General features: G+C 34.0%; 1 protein-coding gene across 1 annotated transcript; it reads left to right on the top strand.

Annotated features, from left to right (window-relative positions):
• The first annotated feature begins 19,329 nt into the window (after nucleotides 1–19,329).
• On the top strand, nucleotides 19,330–21,320 carry LOC137397000 (uncharacterized). The gene is made up of 3 exons (XM_068083284.1): nucleotides 19,330–19,445; nucleotides 19,714–19,927; nucleotides 21,157–21,320. The coding sequence occupies exons 1-3, from the start codon at nucleotides 19,356–19,358 to the stop codon at nucleotides 21,240–21,242; spliced, it is 390 nt and encodes a 129-aa protein (XP_067939385.1). The 5' UTR covers nucleotides 19,330–19,355; the 3' UTR covers nucleotides 21,243–21,320.
• The last annotated feature ends 1,318 nt before the right edge of the window (nucleotides 21,321–22,638 follow it).

The raw sequence follows: 22,638 nt of genomic DNA on the forward strand, positions 1-22,638 counted from the left end.
AATATGTTGAATAAAGCCCCTTGTGAATTTACCAACATAATGACGATGGTGGTCATTTTACTGATATGCTGGTTTCATTTTGTTGTCAAGTAAATATAATTGCTCAATACTGTCACGGTTACAATCAGTCAGTTGCCAGTCACAAGAATTTGTAATATTAGAAGTCGAAATGGTAAAATAGCCCCAATTTGGTTTTATATTTAAATTTGAAATATGAAAACTACACTTCACAGATTCGCCTGCTGTCCCATCTTATTGGCCAGATAAAACGATGTGATATCAAAGAAAGAATTAATAATTTTATATTAGGGGTGGCAAAATGTTAATCAAAAACTAAAAAAATGGCCGTTGTTTGGGTGATTTTGGTAAATTATATTTATCTTTAAGAATATACAACAAAACCTACAAACTTAAAAATCTGTAAAAATTGATAATTTGAAATGCTTTATTTTCCTTGGATCAATTTTTTTAGTTAGGTGTTACCACTAAATTGTAGAACTTCAAGGTTTGGTATTGTGACCTGCAAGGCCAACTGATTGACTGACCTAATGACACCATAAACATGAGTTTTGTTTTCCAAAGCCTAACAAGGCAATGTGACCGCCCCGCGGGAAAACTGTTAGAGCCGAAACCTATGCTACTACAATCCTAACAGAGCTCGATCATTAAACCCCGCTCATATGATAGCCGTTGCCTATCTTTGCCGGCTGTATACCATGTGTATAACCATGGAACATTAAATAACTTGTTGAAAACGGCATAGTTTATATAATATGAAAGATGAAGAGTGTGCTACATTATCAGCTTTATGCAGGAAAGCACCATCAGTTGATGTCTCTGGAAGAGCTTGTACTACTGCTGAATGATGAGATCAACAAACTAAAGAAAGGCATGATTGAGAAGGAAGAGAGTTTGGAACAAATCTTCAAGTTCACTTCTCAAACACTCGCTGAGTATGACCTGGAAACAGCTCAGTCGGTAGAGAAGATACACAAGAAAAGAGATGAGCAGGTAAGATATTTTGTGGAAATGTTTCCTCGCAGATTAAATTGATTGACTAAATGTAAATGCGGACAAGCATAGATAATTAATAAGACGCCAGAATTTTAAAATATGACTGCTTAAATTTAACTAAGCCCAATTCTATTAAACAGCAAAAAATGGGCAACATAATTTGGTCATAAAGCATCAAAGAATATTTCATAAAATCATCTACCCTAGGACATTTATGTATTTGTCTCATCTAACTTTCACGTTTTCGCAGAGTCATCCGTTCGTGAAAATTTCATGAGCAAAACTGAACTATCATAACGAACGAGCGAAAACGCAAAATTAAATAGCTTTGTTTATCGATAGTCCAAAAAACAGATGGCATCAAGCGATCAAATTGCATAATTGATCTCTGGCACACAATCCTACCTGCGGTTCACAATTACAAACTAGTCCAAAATTTAAAAAAAACCTTACCGCTGAACCGAACCTGAGGAATCTAGTTATGTTTGTTCAACTGCATTTATTTTTACATCACTATATGTTCGCGCTCATCAGAGCTGCGAAATTAAGTGGCAGCAAATTTTCACTCTGTACGCTACTCACAAAACTAAATAGGCCTACTAGCAAAGTATAAGTGTCCTAGGGAAGGCATTTCCCAAAGATCCAGTATTATATCTACTTAACTAATTGCAAGTAGAGACTGTGGGGTCTTAAAACATTATTACACAAACAACAATTTGTGGTATATTTTTCAAGTGACAAAATAACCTCATTGGCTAATACAGTGAACAAATGATAAGCTGAAAGTATGAGTTCTTATTTAAATTTCTCTCATCAAAATGCTGCCATACAAAATCGCTTGCTCGCTTTAGTTATCATCTAAAATCAAAAATAGTTCATGTTAAACACTATCATTTAACATCGATACTGACACATTTTGGTTACAAGAGCAAATGCAAAACTGGATGTTACCATGAAAAGTTTGAAACCAAGAAATGTATAATTTAAACAGTACGTTGTTTCTTACACAGTTAGATAATACAAAAAGAATATTCATTTGAACTTAATTAAATACTTTTGGCAGATAAACTAATACAAAAATTGGTCAAACAAATCAGACTTCTCTTTAGGTATTAACAACTAATAAAAATATTATCAGCCCCTGAATATTATTTACATGTAGATTAAAATAAAGATTTCCTTTAAACCACATTGTTCTTGCTGGATAAAATTAAAGATTTGATGTATAAATGTTGTGAAAGTTAGCTTGCATTCAGCAAAATTTTCTTAAATGGTTAGTGTCCATAGCTATCAAATTCATTGTCAATATAAACCAGCTAGAAAGTATTAGAGTCTGCTGTCAATAAAAATAAATCTTTAAAGCGAGTAACTCCATACATGCAAGTTTTTATACTTTGTCATCCGCTAAGGCAGAATATAGCCACTTTTCGGATATATCAGATCAGCTGAATTTATGATGTAGTGAGTTGCGTTTAAATTGTCAATAACACTGTTTTTGGTCATCATATTTAGTTAAATATATATAATACACTTAAATAAAAATTGTAATATATCAAGGTTTATTGTCTTTCTCTGCAGTTTTTTGACCCTTCTGGGGAAAGATGAAAATTTAAAAAAAACTACTTACTAGAAATAACCAACTGCATGTAGAATTAATAGGATTTTTCAACTCTGTAAAATTGCTCATGAAATTTTCTGAATGTAGTTTTGGCATATGATTATCTTTTATTATGCCACTTAAAATGTACAGATTTACGGTTGAATAAACTGAATAGTTGTTCATCTACTTCACTATGAAAAGCTCTGATTGCTTGTAGTCAATAAAATATAACACTTTCATGCCTTTTACATTCTATTGTATTAGATCATGCCACATCGTATGCTCCGAATTGTCATATAAATTCACTAAATAAGAAGGTTTTTGCAGATTGAACTACTTACTTTGAAATACAAGCAACTTGAAGAAGAATTCCAAGAAGCTCGGCTAAAGACTAAAACTTGCATCACTGATTTTCTGGAAGATAAATTACTGGCAAAATGGATAGAGTTGAGGAATCTTAGACATAAAGTAGATTCTAGGGCTCAGCATGCTCATCAGGTATGAGTGAGATTTGAATAGGTGAAACGTGTGGGCAGTTTTTGCTTATTTCCTGAAGTTTGCTAACACCAGCATTTAAAATAATACTGACATATGTAATTTATTGATAAGAAAATTAGCATCATGCCTGTTTTTTTCTTGTGCAGTCGCAAAATGATGTCTCGATAAACACGAGTAAAATCAATAGTTTTGAGTTTGTAGGTTTTAGTACTATTGTAATACCAAGATCGAGTTTGAAAATGAAGAGCTAGTAGCTCACTTAAGAAATAATTTGCTACTAAAAAATATTGTTATTTTAGTGAGCTGTTCCGAGAAACTTAATATTTAGTGCTGTTTCATATAAATTGTCCAAGGTTTTTCAATCACAAAACCTAGCACTTGGTTTTAATGCTAAACAAGTCTGCTTAAAATTGCATGACCATTAACCCTTTAACAGTACGAAATTGCAGTGTAAACTGAATACAAGTACTTTTTGGCCTCGTCCCCTACTTTTGTGACCAGCAACTTAGGCAAATTCTGAATCTGAAAATGCCTCACTATTATTATAGATTGTGACACTACTATTAGTACTGTTGAATACAAAACATCACTTTAACTTAAATTGCAATACTGATGAATAGATAATCAGTGGAAGTTTATGGACAAACAATTTGAGTTGCTTCAGTTCTTATATGTAATAATGAGGATATAGCTGGTAATTTTAGCCAGAGAAATGCAAAAGAAAAAGCAAACCTCAGCTCAGTGTGTGCCCTAAACATGTTTTCTTTTGCATCAAAATACACAAATTATTTTTCATTTCTTAGAAGTAAATCTAATATACATGTAGGCTAATTACCTAAATACTTGCTGATCAGAAATGTTTAAAAAGCTCATCAGACTGGATCATGAATTTTTTGGATTTAATCTGGAGCTGTTGCTTGTATAACTACACAGTCCTTGCAATAAGCTGAGAACTGTACCTCCAATAAAGTTTGTCTTCATTCAATCCTAAATGTGTACGCTAGTCATGGCAATGTTTTTATAAACATACAGCGTTTGGCCTTAAGCTACAAAGTTCTGTAGTCAAGAAATTGCCAAATAAAGACTAATTATACATACAATTGCAGTAAGTAAAAATAAAGAATATCTAGAAATACATAAAATTTATGGCATTTCACGGGACAGTGGACTAGTATTTGTTTACACACTTTTGCATATAGATTTGTCTGTTCGGAGCAATTACGTTACTGATGATTAATAAGGATCTACCCAAACAGTTTTATAAAACCAAACACTAAAAAAACCTGGAAAAACAAACAAGGAGGAATAACAGTTGAATGTACTAGTCAAAATTTCATACTGTTTAATAAAAACCAATATTAGCTACAGAAAAGAAGGAGTGAACTAGCACAGTTCATTGTAGAAAATCTACACTTATGTATCGAGGCCTCAAAGTGGTGCATGGAATTAATGATGAGAATTTAATGGTTTTAATTTTTGATTAAGGATTTAATCTTAACAAAGAGATCTTCAGAATATGAGACTGTCGTTGAGCAACAAATATTGGCATGGTTTCATACATTTATGGTTGGATTAGAACTGCCACTCATTTATGATGAGTTAACCAACTTATATTTTAGCCACACTTGTTAGCAAAATTAGCAACTTAACAAGTCCTTTGATGAATTTTCAATAAAGTTAGCTTATTTATTGGGTCACAATTTGAGAGACAGGCCAGTTTTAACAACATAAAGCGAATCACAAAAATATGGAGTTGGCCGCTTGGAGCAATTATGTTACTAAAATGTGATAAAGATCAACACAAACAGTTTTATAAAATCGGACACTATTTCATTTCTAGATTGGACACGCCATGTATATACATAGTTGAAATAGTTTACATTGATTCTCAACAATATATACAACATTACATACTCTTCCTACAAAGATTCTTATCGCTTATTGAGAAGAGAGAAAATATGCTTTTTAACAGAAAAATGTCTGCCATGAGGGATTAATCTCCATTCAGAAAACCAACAGCATAGTGAACATCCAATAGGAGGGAAATATTTACAATCACAGACATTAGAATGGATGATGACAGCTTGTCACTCATAATTGTAATTCAAGGTATTGATAGGCTAGTTATTAGCCTATCAATACCTTGAATGCCTTTTAATACGTTTCAATGCCTATCAATTAGCCTATATCCTTAGCTAATATTAACCTTTATAAGCTAATTAAAATCATATAAAACTTTAACTTATACATTATCTCTTACCTGCCACTTTATACTACATATCATTGCGACTGTGTAGCATATGCCAAATATATTATCTACTAATAGATCCTACTTTGTCATTGATTGTCTGTTAGTCCATGTAAACTCCATGCACTATGTGGTTTGTACTTTTTGCCATCTATTTAATGATAGTTTGTTTCAAAGCCCCATACCTTCTTTAGAATCAACTTCCTAAACATCCAATATAATTGAAAATGAAAAATCTCCTGGGCAGTTAAGCAGAAGGTAGTCCATTGTTTCAGGTATTTACAATATAGTATGCTGAATTCCATGAGTTTGAGTCTGCACAGAGCATCATTTTATGGACAACTCTAATACCAGCTTATTCTATTTCTTCAGTATAACAGTTTCAAACACGATAAGAAAGTATCAGATATTCAACGTACAAGTATAGCAATCTGTTTTAGCTTTCTGGTTTTAGCAAAATAGTATCTAATATAATAAGAACAGACCTATATGACGTTTACAAGTTACCAAACTAGGAAATTTAACTAAGAGCAGACTGAGAGATGTTAATGTTTTGTGTATGAACTGGTTCTCATATAAGACAGGCCCTCTGTAAACAATGCAGTCTAAATTGGCAGCATTAAAACTTTTATTTTTCATATGTACAGGCATTAATCTATCTAATTACAAACTCAAGAAAGCACATTTGCGTGTGTTAAAGATTTGGTTGCGCAAAATTTAACTTGAATTTAAAATAAAGTATTTATTTTTGTCTATCAGTTGATATAGTGTTTGTTGTGTTAGGCGATCTCAATGTCAAGATATTTGAAGATTTACATCGAAAAAATTTGATCGCGGTAAAAATTATCAGGTAAAAAAAAACATGCCTAGACTTGCCCAAAGTGATGTAATGTGTGATACAACTTGTCTCTATCTATCGTAATCACATCAGCTATGCCGATAAAAGTCTAGTTCTATGCGGCTGTATTGGCATATATTTTATCTTGTATTTGCTCGTGTGGCTAGAATAAAATCTTAAATCCTGCTACAGATACATTATTACCAATGTTTCAAATGACTCAAACAAGGAAAATTAAAAGTTTGTCATATTAGCTTTTTTAAATTCTGTGTAAACATCTTAGTACTGACTACCAAATCTACTGGTCGATAGTAAGTCTGTCAAGAAAAATAGGTAGAAAAAGGTCTTTGTATCGGCACAGTTCCATCGCTACCGGCACTAATGATATACAGCTCCCCGAAGCCCCCTCACCTATTTTGGGGTAAGGGGCTGTATACCATTGCCCACACAGAAAATTATTTCTTACAAAGTAAAATAAGCATGCTGCGTCTTTGAAAACAATATGTCGCGAAACCATCTACATACCTAAAAGTCATGTACATTGTATAGTCGACTGTCAACGTTTTTGAGTCATTATTGGTATCAATTGGTAAAAAAAATTCACTGGTCACATTTGATTAGTAGATTCAAGTACTAAACCAATGATCGAGTTGTGCAAAAAACGCCTTTCCATGCAGCTCTGATTGCACTTCAGAAATCCATCCATCAAACAAGACTTCAGCACAGGTGTCAACGAGGCTATGACGTATTCAACGTTCTGCAAATCATGTTTTGCATTATCTTCTAATATATTATTTTATTAAATAATTTTTACAAGCATAAAAAATTTCATCTCATCATAAAGCTTTTATTAAAAATATCTACCCAAGTTGTGGCCACTCACATAGTTACAGCTCATACGATAGGGCAAGTTCATCTACTGCAGCAAACCCAAACAAAGCATCATCGTTTATGCAGCACACATTCAAGCCTCTCTTTCTCATTCGTGGCAGTTTCCACACAGACAATCCTGCTTCGGCTTGTGGGACCACATAAACATCATGTCATGAATAAAACAAATGCAATAAATACATGTCATTCATTAATATTTCATTCTATCACGTATTTACTGAAAGCTTTCAATTTGGGAGTTGGATGATTGCGAGTGTACTCTTAAAAATGAATAAATCTACAACAAAAACATAAGAACACCAAGGCAGCGATTTGAAGCTTTGGTTCTAGAAGTTAAATATGTGAGTTGATCAATTGATTTTCTTCACTTTCTACAAATGAGAAGTAAACAGCTTAAGTCAAATCATAAATTTAATTTACTAGCTAAAACTACCAAAGAAAATTTAAAGCAAATATAGCTAGGTGAAATGATAAAAACTTATAAAACGGTCATTGGTGATAGGTAAAAGTGATTCTTCTATTAATTAGTAAACATATTCGTGAGTACTAAAAGTATTACCTTTAGTATAATCATCAATCTAAGTCATTGTATTGCTAGATGCTATGGATTAGAAAGAAGCCGTCGAGAACTCACTGTACGTCCTTATCTTGCACACACGCATAGGAAATTACATTTTAACCTCAAACAGGAAAATATAATTTGAATGTAAACACAACAGTATGTCCGAAGGAGATTATAGATATAATTAGTAAAAGATAATTTTACCTCCATTCTCCTATCTTCCTTTGTAGCACTTTAACCACTTGCTGCTCAGAAAACTCAGACTCACCTTTGCAGTAACTTTACAGCAATTTTTACAATTCTATTGTTCGTCAATAAAATGTGTCGATCGAGTAAATAATTAAAGTACCGATGTTAATTAATTTGGTAAATATCGATGTCCATGCAAATTAACAATAGAGTAAAATTTCTAAATTTGAGATCACAGACAGCGAGTTTTACGAGTGATAACATGTATTACAACCTAAATAAAAATTTCATGCTGATGATTGGCTAATGAAGCGATCCTATATTTATTACTCGTTGATTTTTTTCAGTTGTATCACTAGTTATGTTACGAATGAAGCACCCGCTGGAATGAAAGTTTTCTAAAAGATGACCTCATTCAAACGCATACATCTCTGGACAGGGGTAGTCTACAAACACCAAAATGACACCAAATATAATTTCATTAAATCGACCTTTTTGGCGGAACCACATCATTTGCTTTAATAGATTGGTTCATTGACAGTTGTCCTAAATGCAGTGCAGAGTTTTGTGCCAAAAACTTAATTAGTACTCCATGAATTTTAATCAATTTGTAGCAGTAAGCATTAGGCTATCAAGTCTAAGAGGGTATTACATGTAAATAAAAAAAAAAAAAATGAGTCTGTGCAAAACTGAATCCCTAGAGATTTTCAGCTTACTGCTAGAAATTTGTGGAAATTACCAATCTGCAAGTCAAGTTTGCACATTAAAGAAACTTTCTTGAAAATCTCTAGATGTGTTACAAGGATTTGTGACTGAACCAGTCTGGTGGATTTTAAAAGGTATAATATTTTACTATTTATTATGGATTTAGAACCATTGAGATGTTTCATATTGTTTTACAGTGTGACATTGTTTCAAGCTACAGTGATACTAAAAACACCATGCAACAGCTGGTTGATGAAGTTCTACCATCGATAGACATACCTTCACTCAGCAAATTGAATGACAAGTGTAAGCTGTTTTACACTATTACAAATGTTATTCATATTACTAACCAATTTATACTAATATACTACGGTTTATTAAACCGTAGTATATTAGTATTTACTAACAACCGTTTTACTAATAATTTACTAATTAGTATTTACTAATAATAAACCGTAGTATTTACTACGGTTTATTAAACCGTAGTAAATACTACGGTATATACTACGGTTTTATACTAATGACATTTTACCTTAAACCCTTATCAACCCTTCTTAGCTAATCTAAAACCTTCTTAAGTCTTTCCTTGCTAAATTTTTATATTACTTAAACATTTAAGTTTTTAGTCTATTCTCATTCAATTTCTCATTCTCACAACTCATGATATAAAAAAAAATTTAAAGTTGTCTCTTATTTTGCAACGTCAAATAAAATAATTGATACCAAAATAATTAGCATTAAAATCTATCTCAGCTTATTCAACATAAACCTAAAAATGTGATTCAGAGTCAGTTTAGACTTTTTTATCACCTTCTGCTGACAACGTAAATAACAAGCTGAACATATTTCAAGTATCACAGGTTATAATTAATAGACCTCATACAGTTTACAACATTATTGTCATTGTTATTATTACGTACTGTCACTGGGTAATTTTTCTCAGCTTTTTGTCTGGGAGTATACCGGTATACGGGATGGTTTACTTACCTCAGATATCCAATACTTTTCATTCATATTTCTGCAGATACTAACAGAGCAGAGGACTGTGCAGCGTCTATCTCTTTCCTTGCTTTTATTGTTTTCTAAGAAAAATAAAATAAAATAATGTCACTAGTCACTACACAAATGATAATAATCATCAACCTTCTATTGTGAAACCTCTGAAGCTGTAATGAGTCTGAGAAGACATAGAAAAATATATAATTGAAAGCATTTTTGCAAAGTTAAACTGCGTACAGTTAGCCGTGTAGATGTTTTCTGTGAGCGGAGTATTTTCCAGTTTGTTAAAGTCTAGGAATAATAGTATACTTTAGTAACTACACACAAACCAGAAGTGTTTTCTCAGAAACCTGATAAAGGAGCACCACAAGGCTCTTGGCAATGCACAAACGCTGCTCTGATCAACACTACCCGGCTCATGGTATCCCATCTGTTTAATTTGATCCAAATGGTGATCTCCACAAACAAAGTCACAAGGAAAAAAAGCTGTTGAGCTAATCAGTCAGTAACGACAGGTATCGAAGAGTTTTACTGCTAATTTGTCTTTTAATGTAGTACAAAAACGTGATTTCCGATGTCAGCAGGAGCATTTTGTATCGGGTAAAGTTGAAATTTGAAGAAATAAACAAGAAGATTAACAAGTGAACATCACACATAAACCTGGACACACAAAACTCATAGAGACACTACATAATAAATAAAATTAAGACACAAAATCTTCCAATAACAATGACTTTGTTTAGTAGTTTATTAACATTTTTAGTTGTAAATTATATTATGTTGTTTGGTATTATATTTTATTTTTTTATCGAATTTTATATTATTATATGTTCAATTACTGTATGTTGTGCTAAGATATAGATGCAAAAAATTATATTACCAAGTATTACATATTACTAGCCTCTATTGTTATTATTTTATATTATCAACCTGTATTACTAACTATCTCAAGGTATCAATGATATCACTTAGTTAAACTGTTGCTTCTTACTTTGGATTTTCTTACACTGTGTTACTAGGTATTATAACTAATAAATTATAATATACTATTTTAGTTATAATTAACTTAAAGTGTAATCATCTAATAAATCACAATATATCTTGTACTTTGGCCTAAAATGAAGAGCAAAGACTTGGACAAATTGATGATTATCTAGTGGCCGACTAAAGATGATTGAATGGTCGAAAAAATTATTATTAGTTATTGTCCGCTCATGCCTTAACACAACATGGTTTAACTTTTTTGCACCCAACGCGAGTAACATAGCATATTTAAACTGTTGCTATACACCCAACCCGAGTTATCTCGCCTTTGAAATTTACCTAATCAATGTATCGCTATTTTTTCCATTATAGAATTTATCTGAAACTGAGTTCTTTGAGACAGATTTCTACATAAAATGGATATGAGTTGTTTATATGAATGTAATGTTATTTGAAAGTGCAGACTTGGCTGGTTCTTGTGCAGATTGAATAAGTAAATTATTTCAAGTTCGTTTATTTTAGTAGTGATTTGAATTATGGATACTGTCTGAAAATTGTGTTGTATTTGAGGCTAATTGCCTAGAAATTAGTCGGGTTCTAGTGAGCTAAGTGAGCTTTAGATTCCTGTCATGAACAACCTGCGTCCCTTATTACAATGATGTAGACCCTTACCATATAATTTCAATTTGTTCCAGTGTTGGCATCCCCAACAAGAATTTTGTATGCAGGCCTATAATAACCAAAAGTAAATATTTAATGCAAAGACCCCTTTTTAAAAATCACCAAAATTCAATATACGTACTGTACATATTAAAATTGGTTTTAAAATAATATTTCAGACTTATTAACTATTTTTACCTACAGTAACTTGAGTGTGTTCAGTAGTTAAGATTTTTCAAAAATTGCATCAATACTATGTAATATGTCCAGTACACAATGTATTCAGTTTTTACATTCAAGGTAGGCGTATAGCATATACCTATAGGTTGAGTTTACCATAAGTAAACTTAGCTTACCAAACATGTATGTAAGCTAAGTTTTAGTACGTATTTTTAAATGTTTTGCTGAACTTCAACTTATTCATCGCTAAAATTGTGTCATTTATCTGCTTCCAGTTGTATGGAGCATTGCTCTTTTGGACCATTGTACAGTACTTCTGGTTTCACAGTAACTAGTAACTCCAACTTGAGTAATATGGAGCACTGTACAGCCGAAAATTCATCATGTTCTGCATCATTGGGCAGATAATTTGTATAACAGGTCAGAGTAACTCGAGGGCATACTGGGGTATATTGCCTTTCTAGCAAAGTTCTTCACCATGTACTGATCAGTGTCTCGTTGTTATAAAAAATACTTCATCATAATGACAATAGGTAGCAAGTAATCAAATATAGTTACTGCATAATATTCGGTGCAATTATGGTCAAGGTTAGTAACTGTTGACCATAATTACAAAAAAGAAAATAGTCATATAACATTATTTTAGTTTTCTATTGAGAACTGCCTTTTTATAGCTTGTGATGCTTTCTCTGCCATGTACGATATCCCAACAAACAATTTTACGTTTGAAGAACGTTCCAAAAATGTTCCGAAAAGTTCCAGAAATGTTTTATAGCAACGTTGCCCAAGATTGCCTGTAGACACATTTTCAATTTTTCAGCAATGTTGTGAGAAATTCGTTGCTCGAATGTATTTCCCATCACATTCGGGGAAATGGTTGCTGGGATGTACTTTAAACAACGATCCAGCAAAAGTATGGGAAATACATGTACGTTGCTGGAATGTATTTTCCACAACTCTGCGAGAAATGTGTTGCTCGAAAGTAATTCCCGCTACATTTTAGCAATTTTGTAGGAAATACGTGGCATGAATGTTCAGCAAATGATCTCGCGTAAAACTTCATCATTAATGCAGTTATTAGCTAACAGCCCGCAATTGTTACGGTTAAAACATTGATTGGATGTAACTGCTGGACATTTACAAACAATTATAGAACATATTCATAACATTGCTATTAGAACATTATGCTCTTGTAACATTCTATATAAAACGCTACAAAGTAAGCTTTGCCAACGCTATCGTAACGTTGTCAGAAAGCATTGTTGTTGAATGTCCCAGTAATGTTCATAGAGTGTTATCCTGCAATGTTTGTGCAGAAACGTTCATATAACATTGACATGCAACTAGAATGATATGGTGTACCATCATTTTTACCTTCAAATCAATGTCCGATCAAGGTTTCAGGATTGTTACTTTAAAATGTTGTATGGATGTTTACATTATACTCATATATATACATTATACTCAAACATTTGAAGTTACATTCTTGGAACATTCAATATTAATGTTCTCTAACAACGTTATGATAACGCTAGTAAAGTTTATTCTTGTAACATTCTACTGAACGTTATGATAGTATTTTTGCGTAACAATTTTCGCAATATTCTTGCGACATCGTTAGAACATAATACTACAATGATCATTAGATAATGTTTGTAGTAAAATATAAAAATGTTTGCGTGAAATATTATTTTACAATAATTTACGGAACATCCCAGGAATGTCATTGTTAGTTGGGATAGATTGAAACAAAAAGCTATTTGAAACAATAAAAAGTACATAAATTTTTCGCACAATTGTTTTTGAAATCAGGTTGTTTATAACAAAAACAAATACAAACTTTATATAAATACATTTATGGCGGTACTCTTTGAGTGTCAACTTGACAAGCATGTTCATATCCACTATTAGAGTTCACACTCAATTATCTTTTCTTGCAAGTGTTATACAATGCATTCTCCCTTATTCACAGGTGGTAGTTGTGAGATAATGCTAGGAGTTGTCTCCACTGACGGGTTTCTAATTGATGAGCAACTCAAGCTTCAACCTTCTAAACCTCTTCCAAAGTCCCTCAAACTCCTTCGCACAGTCTCTTTACCATCATATCCTTATTCAGCAAGACTCTGGAACTCTCAAATAGTAACTGGAATGTCTAATAATGCAGTAGCTACTATTGACAGCAACTACCAAGTAAAAGGCTCATTCATCACATTCAACAACTACCCTAGAGCAATGGAGGTCTACAAAGACAGACTATATACAGCAGTGTGTGGCAATCCTTGGACCATCTATGTGCATGATCAACAGGGAAAGCAAGTCACTTTCTGGACCCATAATGACTATATTAAAAGCTACTCCATAGCAGGACTAGCCATCACTTGTGACAAAGTAGTTGCTCCAGACAGAAATAACAAGCTTCTCATCATTTACTCACTGACAGGGAATAAGCTCAATGACATTTCCTGTCCTCAGCTCAGCCAAGATTGCGTCTCACTCTGTGTTTCAGGATCAGAAAAGGTAGTTGTGTCTGACTATGCTTCATCTCAAATCTGCTTGATAGACATCTCTCAAGGTCAGCTGCAATGGTCTTGTAAAGATGTGCCTCATCCACTAGGTGTAGCTTGCTATGGTGAGAGATATATTCTGGCGGCAGCATATAACAGCAGCTCTATAAGAATACTGGATAGTTCAACAGGTTAGTTTACTTATAAATGACATACAGAATATGTGTGAGCAGTTGTGCTGACAAATATACTGTACAATCTAGTAGTTGATAGATATACTAGTAGATACACAGTGTTGATGTAAACACACGTAATGCTACCATGACTATTTCTCATAGTGAAATTAAACACTATACATATTAATAGAGAGCTCTGATAGTCTGCTTGCTATAGACTTAGTATTAGCTTATGATTCACAGTAACTGTATAATTCTCACTATTTCTCATTAATTAGCCAACAATTTTGGATTTGTCTGCACGCTCAGTATTCTGTCACTGATCAACTGAATATCATATAATTTATTGGTATGATAGCCTGTGCTATCATGAGGTCTCAAAATCATAAATAAAACTATTGATAGTCCTGCTACTATATGGGAAATTAGAGGCACTTATAATGTGTTCTAAATGTTTGGAGGGACATACTTTCAATGAGGCAAAATAAAAACATTCATAAATTTGAGTTTTTAATGAAAAAATTGCCTTTACTCTACTATTGCTTATGATACTATGGTAAAAAGAGTGCAGTGGTCATCTTAATGCTACTATAAACAATATAAATAAAACTAAAGCAAGTTATATGTGACCTCTCGCGTGAAAATCGACCAAAAGTCGGCATTCACTATCGTTAGTAATGGAGCTTCGAAGTTTGCATTAGGTTTATTGGGGAGCACATGGCTACTTTGTTTATTATGTCACCCTAGACCAATCAGAGTGTGAGGAATTCATTTCTGAAGTCAAAAAATGATTTCATTGGCTCTTTATACCGAAAATTTACGATCGTAGTCGTTGCTATGCGATCGTGACGTCATCAAAATGGCGACTCGAGAAGATACTAAAATTTCGAAAAACTTTTTTTTTCTGAGGAACTTGGCACATTGCTCGATGAAATTGATGCTGCATACAAAGAAACAATGTCTAGAGATCTAGATTTTCATGTTACTGATGGCCTGCAAGCTGGGATGCCCGAATTTATTGATGGCAAGAAGACGATGTTGAACTTACCGAATGATAAACTGTTATTCAATCGTATAGTACTCCGGTTAATGACTCCGAATCACCTGCTGCCAGCTTACCAGCTCATCCTATGGTGTCTGATGAACCTATTAGCTTCAGTTGCAAGTGTGACTGCATCAACAAATTTGATAGAACTCTGATTTTCTGTCAGCTGACTTACAATAAAGGAATTTCAAAGACCGAGTTAAATTTGGTTATCATGGGCCGAATTTCTACTTGTGTGGATGATGGGGACACCACAAAACCTTTCGAGCATAAGTAGAAGATCAGAAAAAGGTCAAGATGCAACTTTAAATATCATGGTGAGTCTTATTAAATTTTTTTCTGATCTATCCTGTTTATTTTTGGTAATAATAGTATGGGTGTAATAGCTTACTAGTTGCTGGTTCAGTGTATGCCTCCCCGAGTCACATAAAATTACATCCTACAATACATGACTCAGTGATCAGTCGTACTCACAGGCTTGAGTTGGGTGTGTTTTCACTCATAATTGATTGCCAGTTGCCACATGACTTATTCAATGTGTCAATGCTTGTGTGTTTATTTTTTTTTGCCTGCTGACATTAACCCTATGGCATGAGCAATCAATCCCTTGGTCACACGATCACTAAGTCTATTACTTGTAAAAGTGTGTCAGAGTCAGAATCCGTTGCCAATAACCTCATTAGCTCATTTTTAAAAATTTTTTTAAATTAATTAGGAATTAAAGAAAATTCTAAATTAAAGGAATTTAATTTAAAGGAAATTAAGGATATAATTCTAAATTAAAGGAATTAAGAGCTTTCACAAGTTTTCATTCATCCAAGCTTACCCCGGTACAATGACAGGTTATTCTCATAGATTGTTGTGTGTACTGTTTGCTAACCATGCTACCAGAGTCACTTTGATGCACAGCCATGTTTTTGTTTTGTTTAGGAAAAGTAAAAGTTCAGACGTATCTAGACTCCCATGCCATGATGTATGATGTAAGACTCGAAGGTATCAATGGACTGCCGCACGTGATAAGACCTGAAGGTTTAGACTATGACCGCCAAGAATACTTGCATACTAACATTCGAGAATTTTGCCGTCTTGGCACTGAGGATTTAGTTTGCCCGAAGCCTCATGGTAAAAGGCCTAAAACGTGACCATAGTATAAATTTTAGCCTTTTTCTGAGTCAGATGTGAATAGGAATGTAATCGTGGTTTTGGGTCTGATACCCCTTGTTTTTTTAACTCACGTTTTGGCAAAATAAACCTCAGTATGGATTTCAGATGTGATGTTAAATCTTGAAGCCTATCAGTTAGTGGTGATATACCTAGGAGCTTCTCATCTTATTCCTAATGTGCGGTTAGTGTGAAGTACGGATGCATAAAAATGTCCAAATTTTTTTCAATTTTAAAGCAGGGTTTACTAATCTTTTGTTGTCCTGACCTTAAAATGGTGTACACCAACTGTTTTAGCATGCTTACTTACCCTAGAGACCAAGTTTCACCTCAGTCAGTGAAATACAAATGGCCGTATCCAAGGAGAACCTAACGTAAACAACCTATTTCTGTGTGTCGCGTCTTTATTTGCAATTTTCTCCATTTCAGATTTTGACAGTTTTTGCTGACGTGCCTTCCGAAAATTTGCAATATCTCGTGAACTACTTAAGCTAACTCAAAAATTCAAAATGCTTTAAATTCTCCACAAAATTGTGCATCTGGCTGTGTTACTAACTCAAAATCTAAAAATCCCTCATTTTGGTTGATTTTCACATGAGAGGTCACATATTCAGTCGCTCTGTAGAGTTTGAACTCAACTTTAGACAAGCATACTTTGTCTGGCAGCTTGTTTAAGTAAAATAAATTAAGTGGAATCTTATCTTTGTAATACAAATCTTTGTATAAACCAATTCACTTTATTTTGTCAATGAAGCTTGTATACTTGCTTGCTTACCCATATAAGCCAGTCTGGAACTGCAGGTCACAAATACAGTTTCCTTTGGCTACCCTAATAGCTGGTATTTGGCATCATGCCAACATTACTATGACTATACAAGATAGCATAATATGATGAACTAGTTATTTGCACGATTATTATAATTCAGTCAGCTGGTAATCGGTCTATTTTTATTCTGTAAGATGGGCCTTTGCAAGGGCAACCTGTCCAGCGAGATGAGGCTTGCTCTCCAATAATTAGGCTAGGGCTGTACTGTCAGCTTAGTGTAAACATAAACCTATAAGGTAGGACATAGCTGAGGAAGTGATTATGTTGAAGTATGAAGCTTGTCATGAATAAAAATTTAACAATTTTTTCTAACAAAGACTAATGAAATAGCCTATATAACTTTTTGAAGGTTTTTTTCTGCAAGAAGGCGTGAAGTTGCAGATCGTAGCCTTAGAACTTAGATAGAAAATTTACTTTAAACCAACAGTCTTTCAAGACACCCCAACTACTTAGCTGTAAGGAGCATATGTGCAGTTCTATGGCAGCGCGGTGATTGACATTTTTGTTGAGGAAAGATAACTCTTCAACTAGCTTTTCTTGTAAGTGACTGAAGAATACAATGTAAACCTTCAAACAAATCGTATTAAAGTTTACTAAAAAGTATTGAAACCAGGAATATGCTGTGACTGTTGATTATACTTATTATATTGTAGGTGAGGTAGTCTCAGAGCTGACAGACAGCGCTATTGAGAGTGGTAAAGTGTTTGACATGGACATCTCTGAAGACAGACTAATTGTAGCTAACTACAGCAGCAAGAACATAGCAGTCTTTCAGCTACAACCATAGCTGTTGCTTCATCATTCTGAGTTGTTGTCTTCTCTTTTTTATTATAAAGTATAAGCTATTCTGCAAAAGCTAAAAGAGATGTACCCAAATTGTGAGAATGGTTTCGATGTAGCTGTCTCCTGCTCAGGAGAAAGACTCATTTGCTGTACACAACAAAGTTTAATGTTTTTGTCATCAAGAGTTGTCTTCCTTCGCCTTCACTTTGCTCATTCTGATTGGTCGGTTCATGAAGAGAATTTGCATTTCATAGCATTTTTGAATTACGATCTGATTTCTCGTCAAAGCAATTGATAATAACAATTGTTTTGACACTTTTTTAACCACCATCATGGAGTTCCTCATGCTCTAAGAACAATCATCATATAATATTGCCAGTAGTAACTTCACATGGCAATACTTTCTGTTGAAGAATTAAATATGTGAATACGGTTTGGATGCCTTGAATTAAACTGACATACTTTTGGTATTAGTGCACTAGTACATCAAAGCTAATTGCATATGAAGTTGATATTGTACTAGCTTTATAAACAATAACACCATGTTAATTCATTACTTATATGTTTGTTGTTTTTAGTATTTCCTGTTTCATATTATCTAAATGCATTCATATTGTCTAACACATTTAAGACACAATATATTATTGTTTTATATAGTAAATCCAAAGTTCATATTACTGATTCAATAACTAAATATATTATTAGTGGCAATAAAAAATATTCGGAAAGCTCTCCGTGTTGTATTTCTACGTATTTGACTCATCAGTCATTCTACAATTATAAGAACAGTCATCTGTATTCATTATTTCGAAGTCATCAGTATCTATTGACTCACATCTACTGCTAGTTTCCTAACAATGTTAGCATAGAGGGGTTGTTGTATAAATAGTCTCACACCCTTACAGAAACTTATACGAAATTTTAGACTATTTTGCTAGAAAGTATCAGCAATTTTCTTCCATTTTTAGTTGATTTTCATATTAGATAAAGTCTGACGGCTAAAATGTTTCAAGATTAAAATGGACAAAACCTGATGGCCTGAGGATGCGAGGAGCATCCAAATCAATGGACTACTTTACAAAACATAGCTCCTGACATTATGTTAAAGGTTGACTTGCAACAAAATTCACATTACAGTTATTTGGTATCAAAAGATTCGCCATGTTTTACTCTGTTGTGTGGTAGGTGCCAAATATGTGGAAATGTGATTAAAAGCTCTTAAAAGCTCAAAAACAAAAAGCCGCCGTAGATTGGAATCTCTTGATTTCGATGACGTATACGCGCTGTATGGTTATTGTCTTGTCACGTGATGTTCTCGCGTGAATTGAAAGGCCAATAAAAAGCTCAATATCAAACTTATCGTAGCAATAGTTTATGATAATCACTTCGGGTTTTACCTAAGACCCCGTATCAAATATAGATGCTCGCTACTTTACAGTTTCGGCTTGGCCATTCCGTTCGACTATTCATGTCTGAGTTGCGATCATAAAAAATGTCAAATTCTGAAGAGTTAAGACCCTGGCGTATCGAGCCTGACGCTCTATCTGAAGAAGATCCTCAACAGAATCAAACCTCCCAGCAAGTAAGCACCGCCACTAGCCAGCTCTTATGTGCCAAGCTAGCTAGTAGTAATAGTTTTAGCTTGAGAGTGATAGAACGAATATTATTATATATGATTTTAATGATGATAATTATCGCTTCAATATTGCGAAAAAATAATTAGATTTTTCTCGAATGACAACATTAACAATTTTAATATTTAAATCTAGTGCTGTACTGATATACTGTTGGATAACATCGACCTGATGTATTAGCTATGGTTGCATAGACATATCTGTTCATTTCTTTAGGAGCTAATACCACCGGCTACAGAGTGGTGTGCCTGCGAGCGTTGTCAAGACATGCCATCTCTTCCTGAATGTTTGTGCTGCCATTATGCTGAGTTTGCGCATTGTCTCCTTGACCGAGGGGAGCATGAATGCCTGCGTATGCATCCTGGTGTAAACGAATTTGTGGCGTCTGCACCCCTTGAGTTGAGGTGGAATAATTACCTGCGATATCATAGTGAGTTGGATATTCATTTAATGCCAACAACACCAAGGCTATGCTAATGTGTCAAGCATTATCTACAATTCTTGTGTTACACATTTAATGCATCAGTTGAACACACATATTTTGAACTCGTGGAACACAAGGAGAACTGGTATATTTGGCTTGTACACTTACTACAGTAGAGAGTGTATTAGTTTTATGATTTTATTATATAAAGATCGAGATTATTTTGATGATCAGCAATTATTGTTTTTCAATAGTTGTTTTGGTAGATAATCTATTCCCATTTGGAGAGCCATCGCCAAATGCTCGGAAAAGGTTGTGTGCATACCGCAATCTTGTGTTTTGGTTTATGCCGCAAATCTTGTTTGCAAGTCTGCAAACTCTTCGTCATCATCCGTTGGTGGGAAAAGAGCCCGAATCTTAGACACCAAGCATGCAGGTAGAGGCCGTCGCTCACGGCGACAAATTTGCGGCATAAGCCAAAACACAAGCTTGCAGTATGCACACAACCTTTGTAACAACATCCGTTGTAATGGACCTCACTCTCAGGCCGTGGGAAATTAGATCAGACTGGCATCGCTTGAAGCCTTCCAGCTCCATGGTGTTAGCGCTGGTGGTCTCTGTTGACTGCAAAGTAAAGAAAGTTACGACCAACAATTACTTTCACATTATTTGAATGAACTATTTAGCTAGATGAGCAACTTCATGTTTATGTATTGATAACTACTAAAAAATTTGGGTTTTTGTCAGGCTGTGAAGTAAAAACTGTCAAAGTTTTACCTTGACAAGATGGCTGCTGACTATTAAACCGCAGCTCTGATCCATCATAGTGTAGGCTCTGTATAGTGCGCAATGCCCCGGACTATCGCATCTACCGTCACCTGCCAAATCAAGCTCCCAATCGATTGCTGCCATCAATCCCTCGTTATGCAGGGTGTACTGCTCAGCAATACACTGTAAAATATTGTAAAACTTCATTATACAAGATTAATTTGTATCATTATCATTAGTCTAAGAATGTAGAATCCTCTTCCCCCTTTTTGTGCTATATTATGATGAAGAATCAGAATTTTGAATTATAATATATTTTGCTTGAAGGATGACATATTTTCATTTCAAGAAAAAAATTGTTTCTAAATGTTGTTATTCAATTAGTGTGCCAAGCTTTTACTCACATTTTCCAAGTTTATGAGTAAATATTAACACTCACACCATGTAAGTATTCTCTTTGTTGGTAGAGGCAAACGCTGTGGCTTGGTATTGCGATGTTCAGGAGCGACAGAAAACGGAGGTTCTGCGTAAGGCATCCGCCAGAAAAGAGTGATGCAGCTGCCAGCAGGGGGTTGATGACGTGAGCTCTGTTCACCCTGGCAGTTGTTTCCCAAGTGTACGATCGGTGACAGGAGGCACATGTAACCGTGAACTCTACCCATCCGCCTTCTCGCACCATCGTGAATGAGCAGGGGAGGGCGCAGGTGTGACAGTGAAATAGTCGCTGGAGTGCTGTCACACTTACTATTATTTTCTCCTCTTTGAAGGAGGATTCGGGTCTGAAATCACAACACAATAGTTGACTTGCAATAAGATTTGTACAACATCATTTCCTGTTATTATATCATATTTGCTTGATCAGAAAAAGAATAAATATATAGCCATGCAATCATGACACAGATTTTACAAAACCCTATCAGAATCCATGATATTGTAAACATAAAATGTGAGTAATAACTCTATGGATATTTTTTATATTTTGTCAAGTTTGGTTAAGTTCAGCTCTATCTTACATGTAATTGGAGAGTGTTTGACGCTGGCCAACATAGCGCTCAAACTCTTCCCAGTCTTCAGTGGTTGGCACAAACTCTTCATCTAATATTAATAATAATCAACTAATAATATTAATATGCTATTAACGATGATACCAGAAAATGACAATAACTATTTTATATAACATATCTATAAGTGAGTGGGGGTTAGGAAATTTGGCAAAATTAATCGTGAAACAACATTGTTTTATCAATTATATATTAATATATTACGTTTTACAGATAGATATGCAGTATGAATTAGTTTTGTTATTATAATAAGAATAATACACGTAATTAAAAAGATAAAATACTAATAATATAATATTACAATTAAATGACATTAATATTGTTATATTAAATATAGATTAATACAGTACTATTAGGAGAATACTAGAAAATAACCCGAGTTACAACTACTAATACAAGTAGTTCATAAAATAAATTACTCACGTGCTTTGGTGATATGTGGAGTATTCAAACAGGTTAGAAAACATGTCGTCTTTGAACTGGCGAAAACAAAGGTAAGAGTAAGCAGGCGAATAAATAAGTTTGTCACATCCAGCTTCACCCAGTTGCTCCACGCCCGGTGAAGGTCTGGTCTTTTCTCAGCTCTTGGCAAAAAAAAAGGTGCTTCTCAGCTTGGCAGCTGCACAAACACTATGTGGCGCGTTAGTCATGATGACGAATTGAAATAAACAAGTTTAATATGAGAAAGCGCGTTTGCTATTTGCGATAGATCAAACTTGAACTGAAACTAACATTATCTGATCATGTGACTTACAATTCCCGCTATATGGCGCGAAAAATTTCTACAGCATTTTTCAACCATCATAGCGGACCAAAAGGCTCATCATTTTTATCAGAGGATGATATGCAATCGTTCAAGCTAAGCTTAAAAAATTAAACATATTTTCA

This window comes from Watersipora subatra, chromosome 5 (genome assembly GCF_963576615.1).
Source record: "Watersipora subatra chromosome 5, tzWatSuba1.1, whole genome shotgun sequence".
Lineage (NCBI taxonomy): Eukaryota > Metazoa > Bryozoa > Gymnolaemata > Cheilostomatida > Watersiporidae > Watersipora > Watersipora subatra.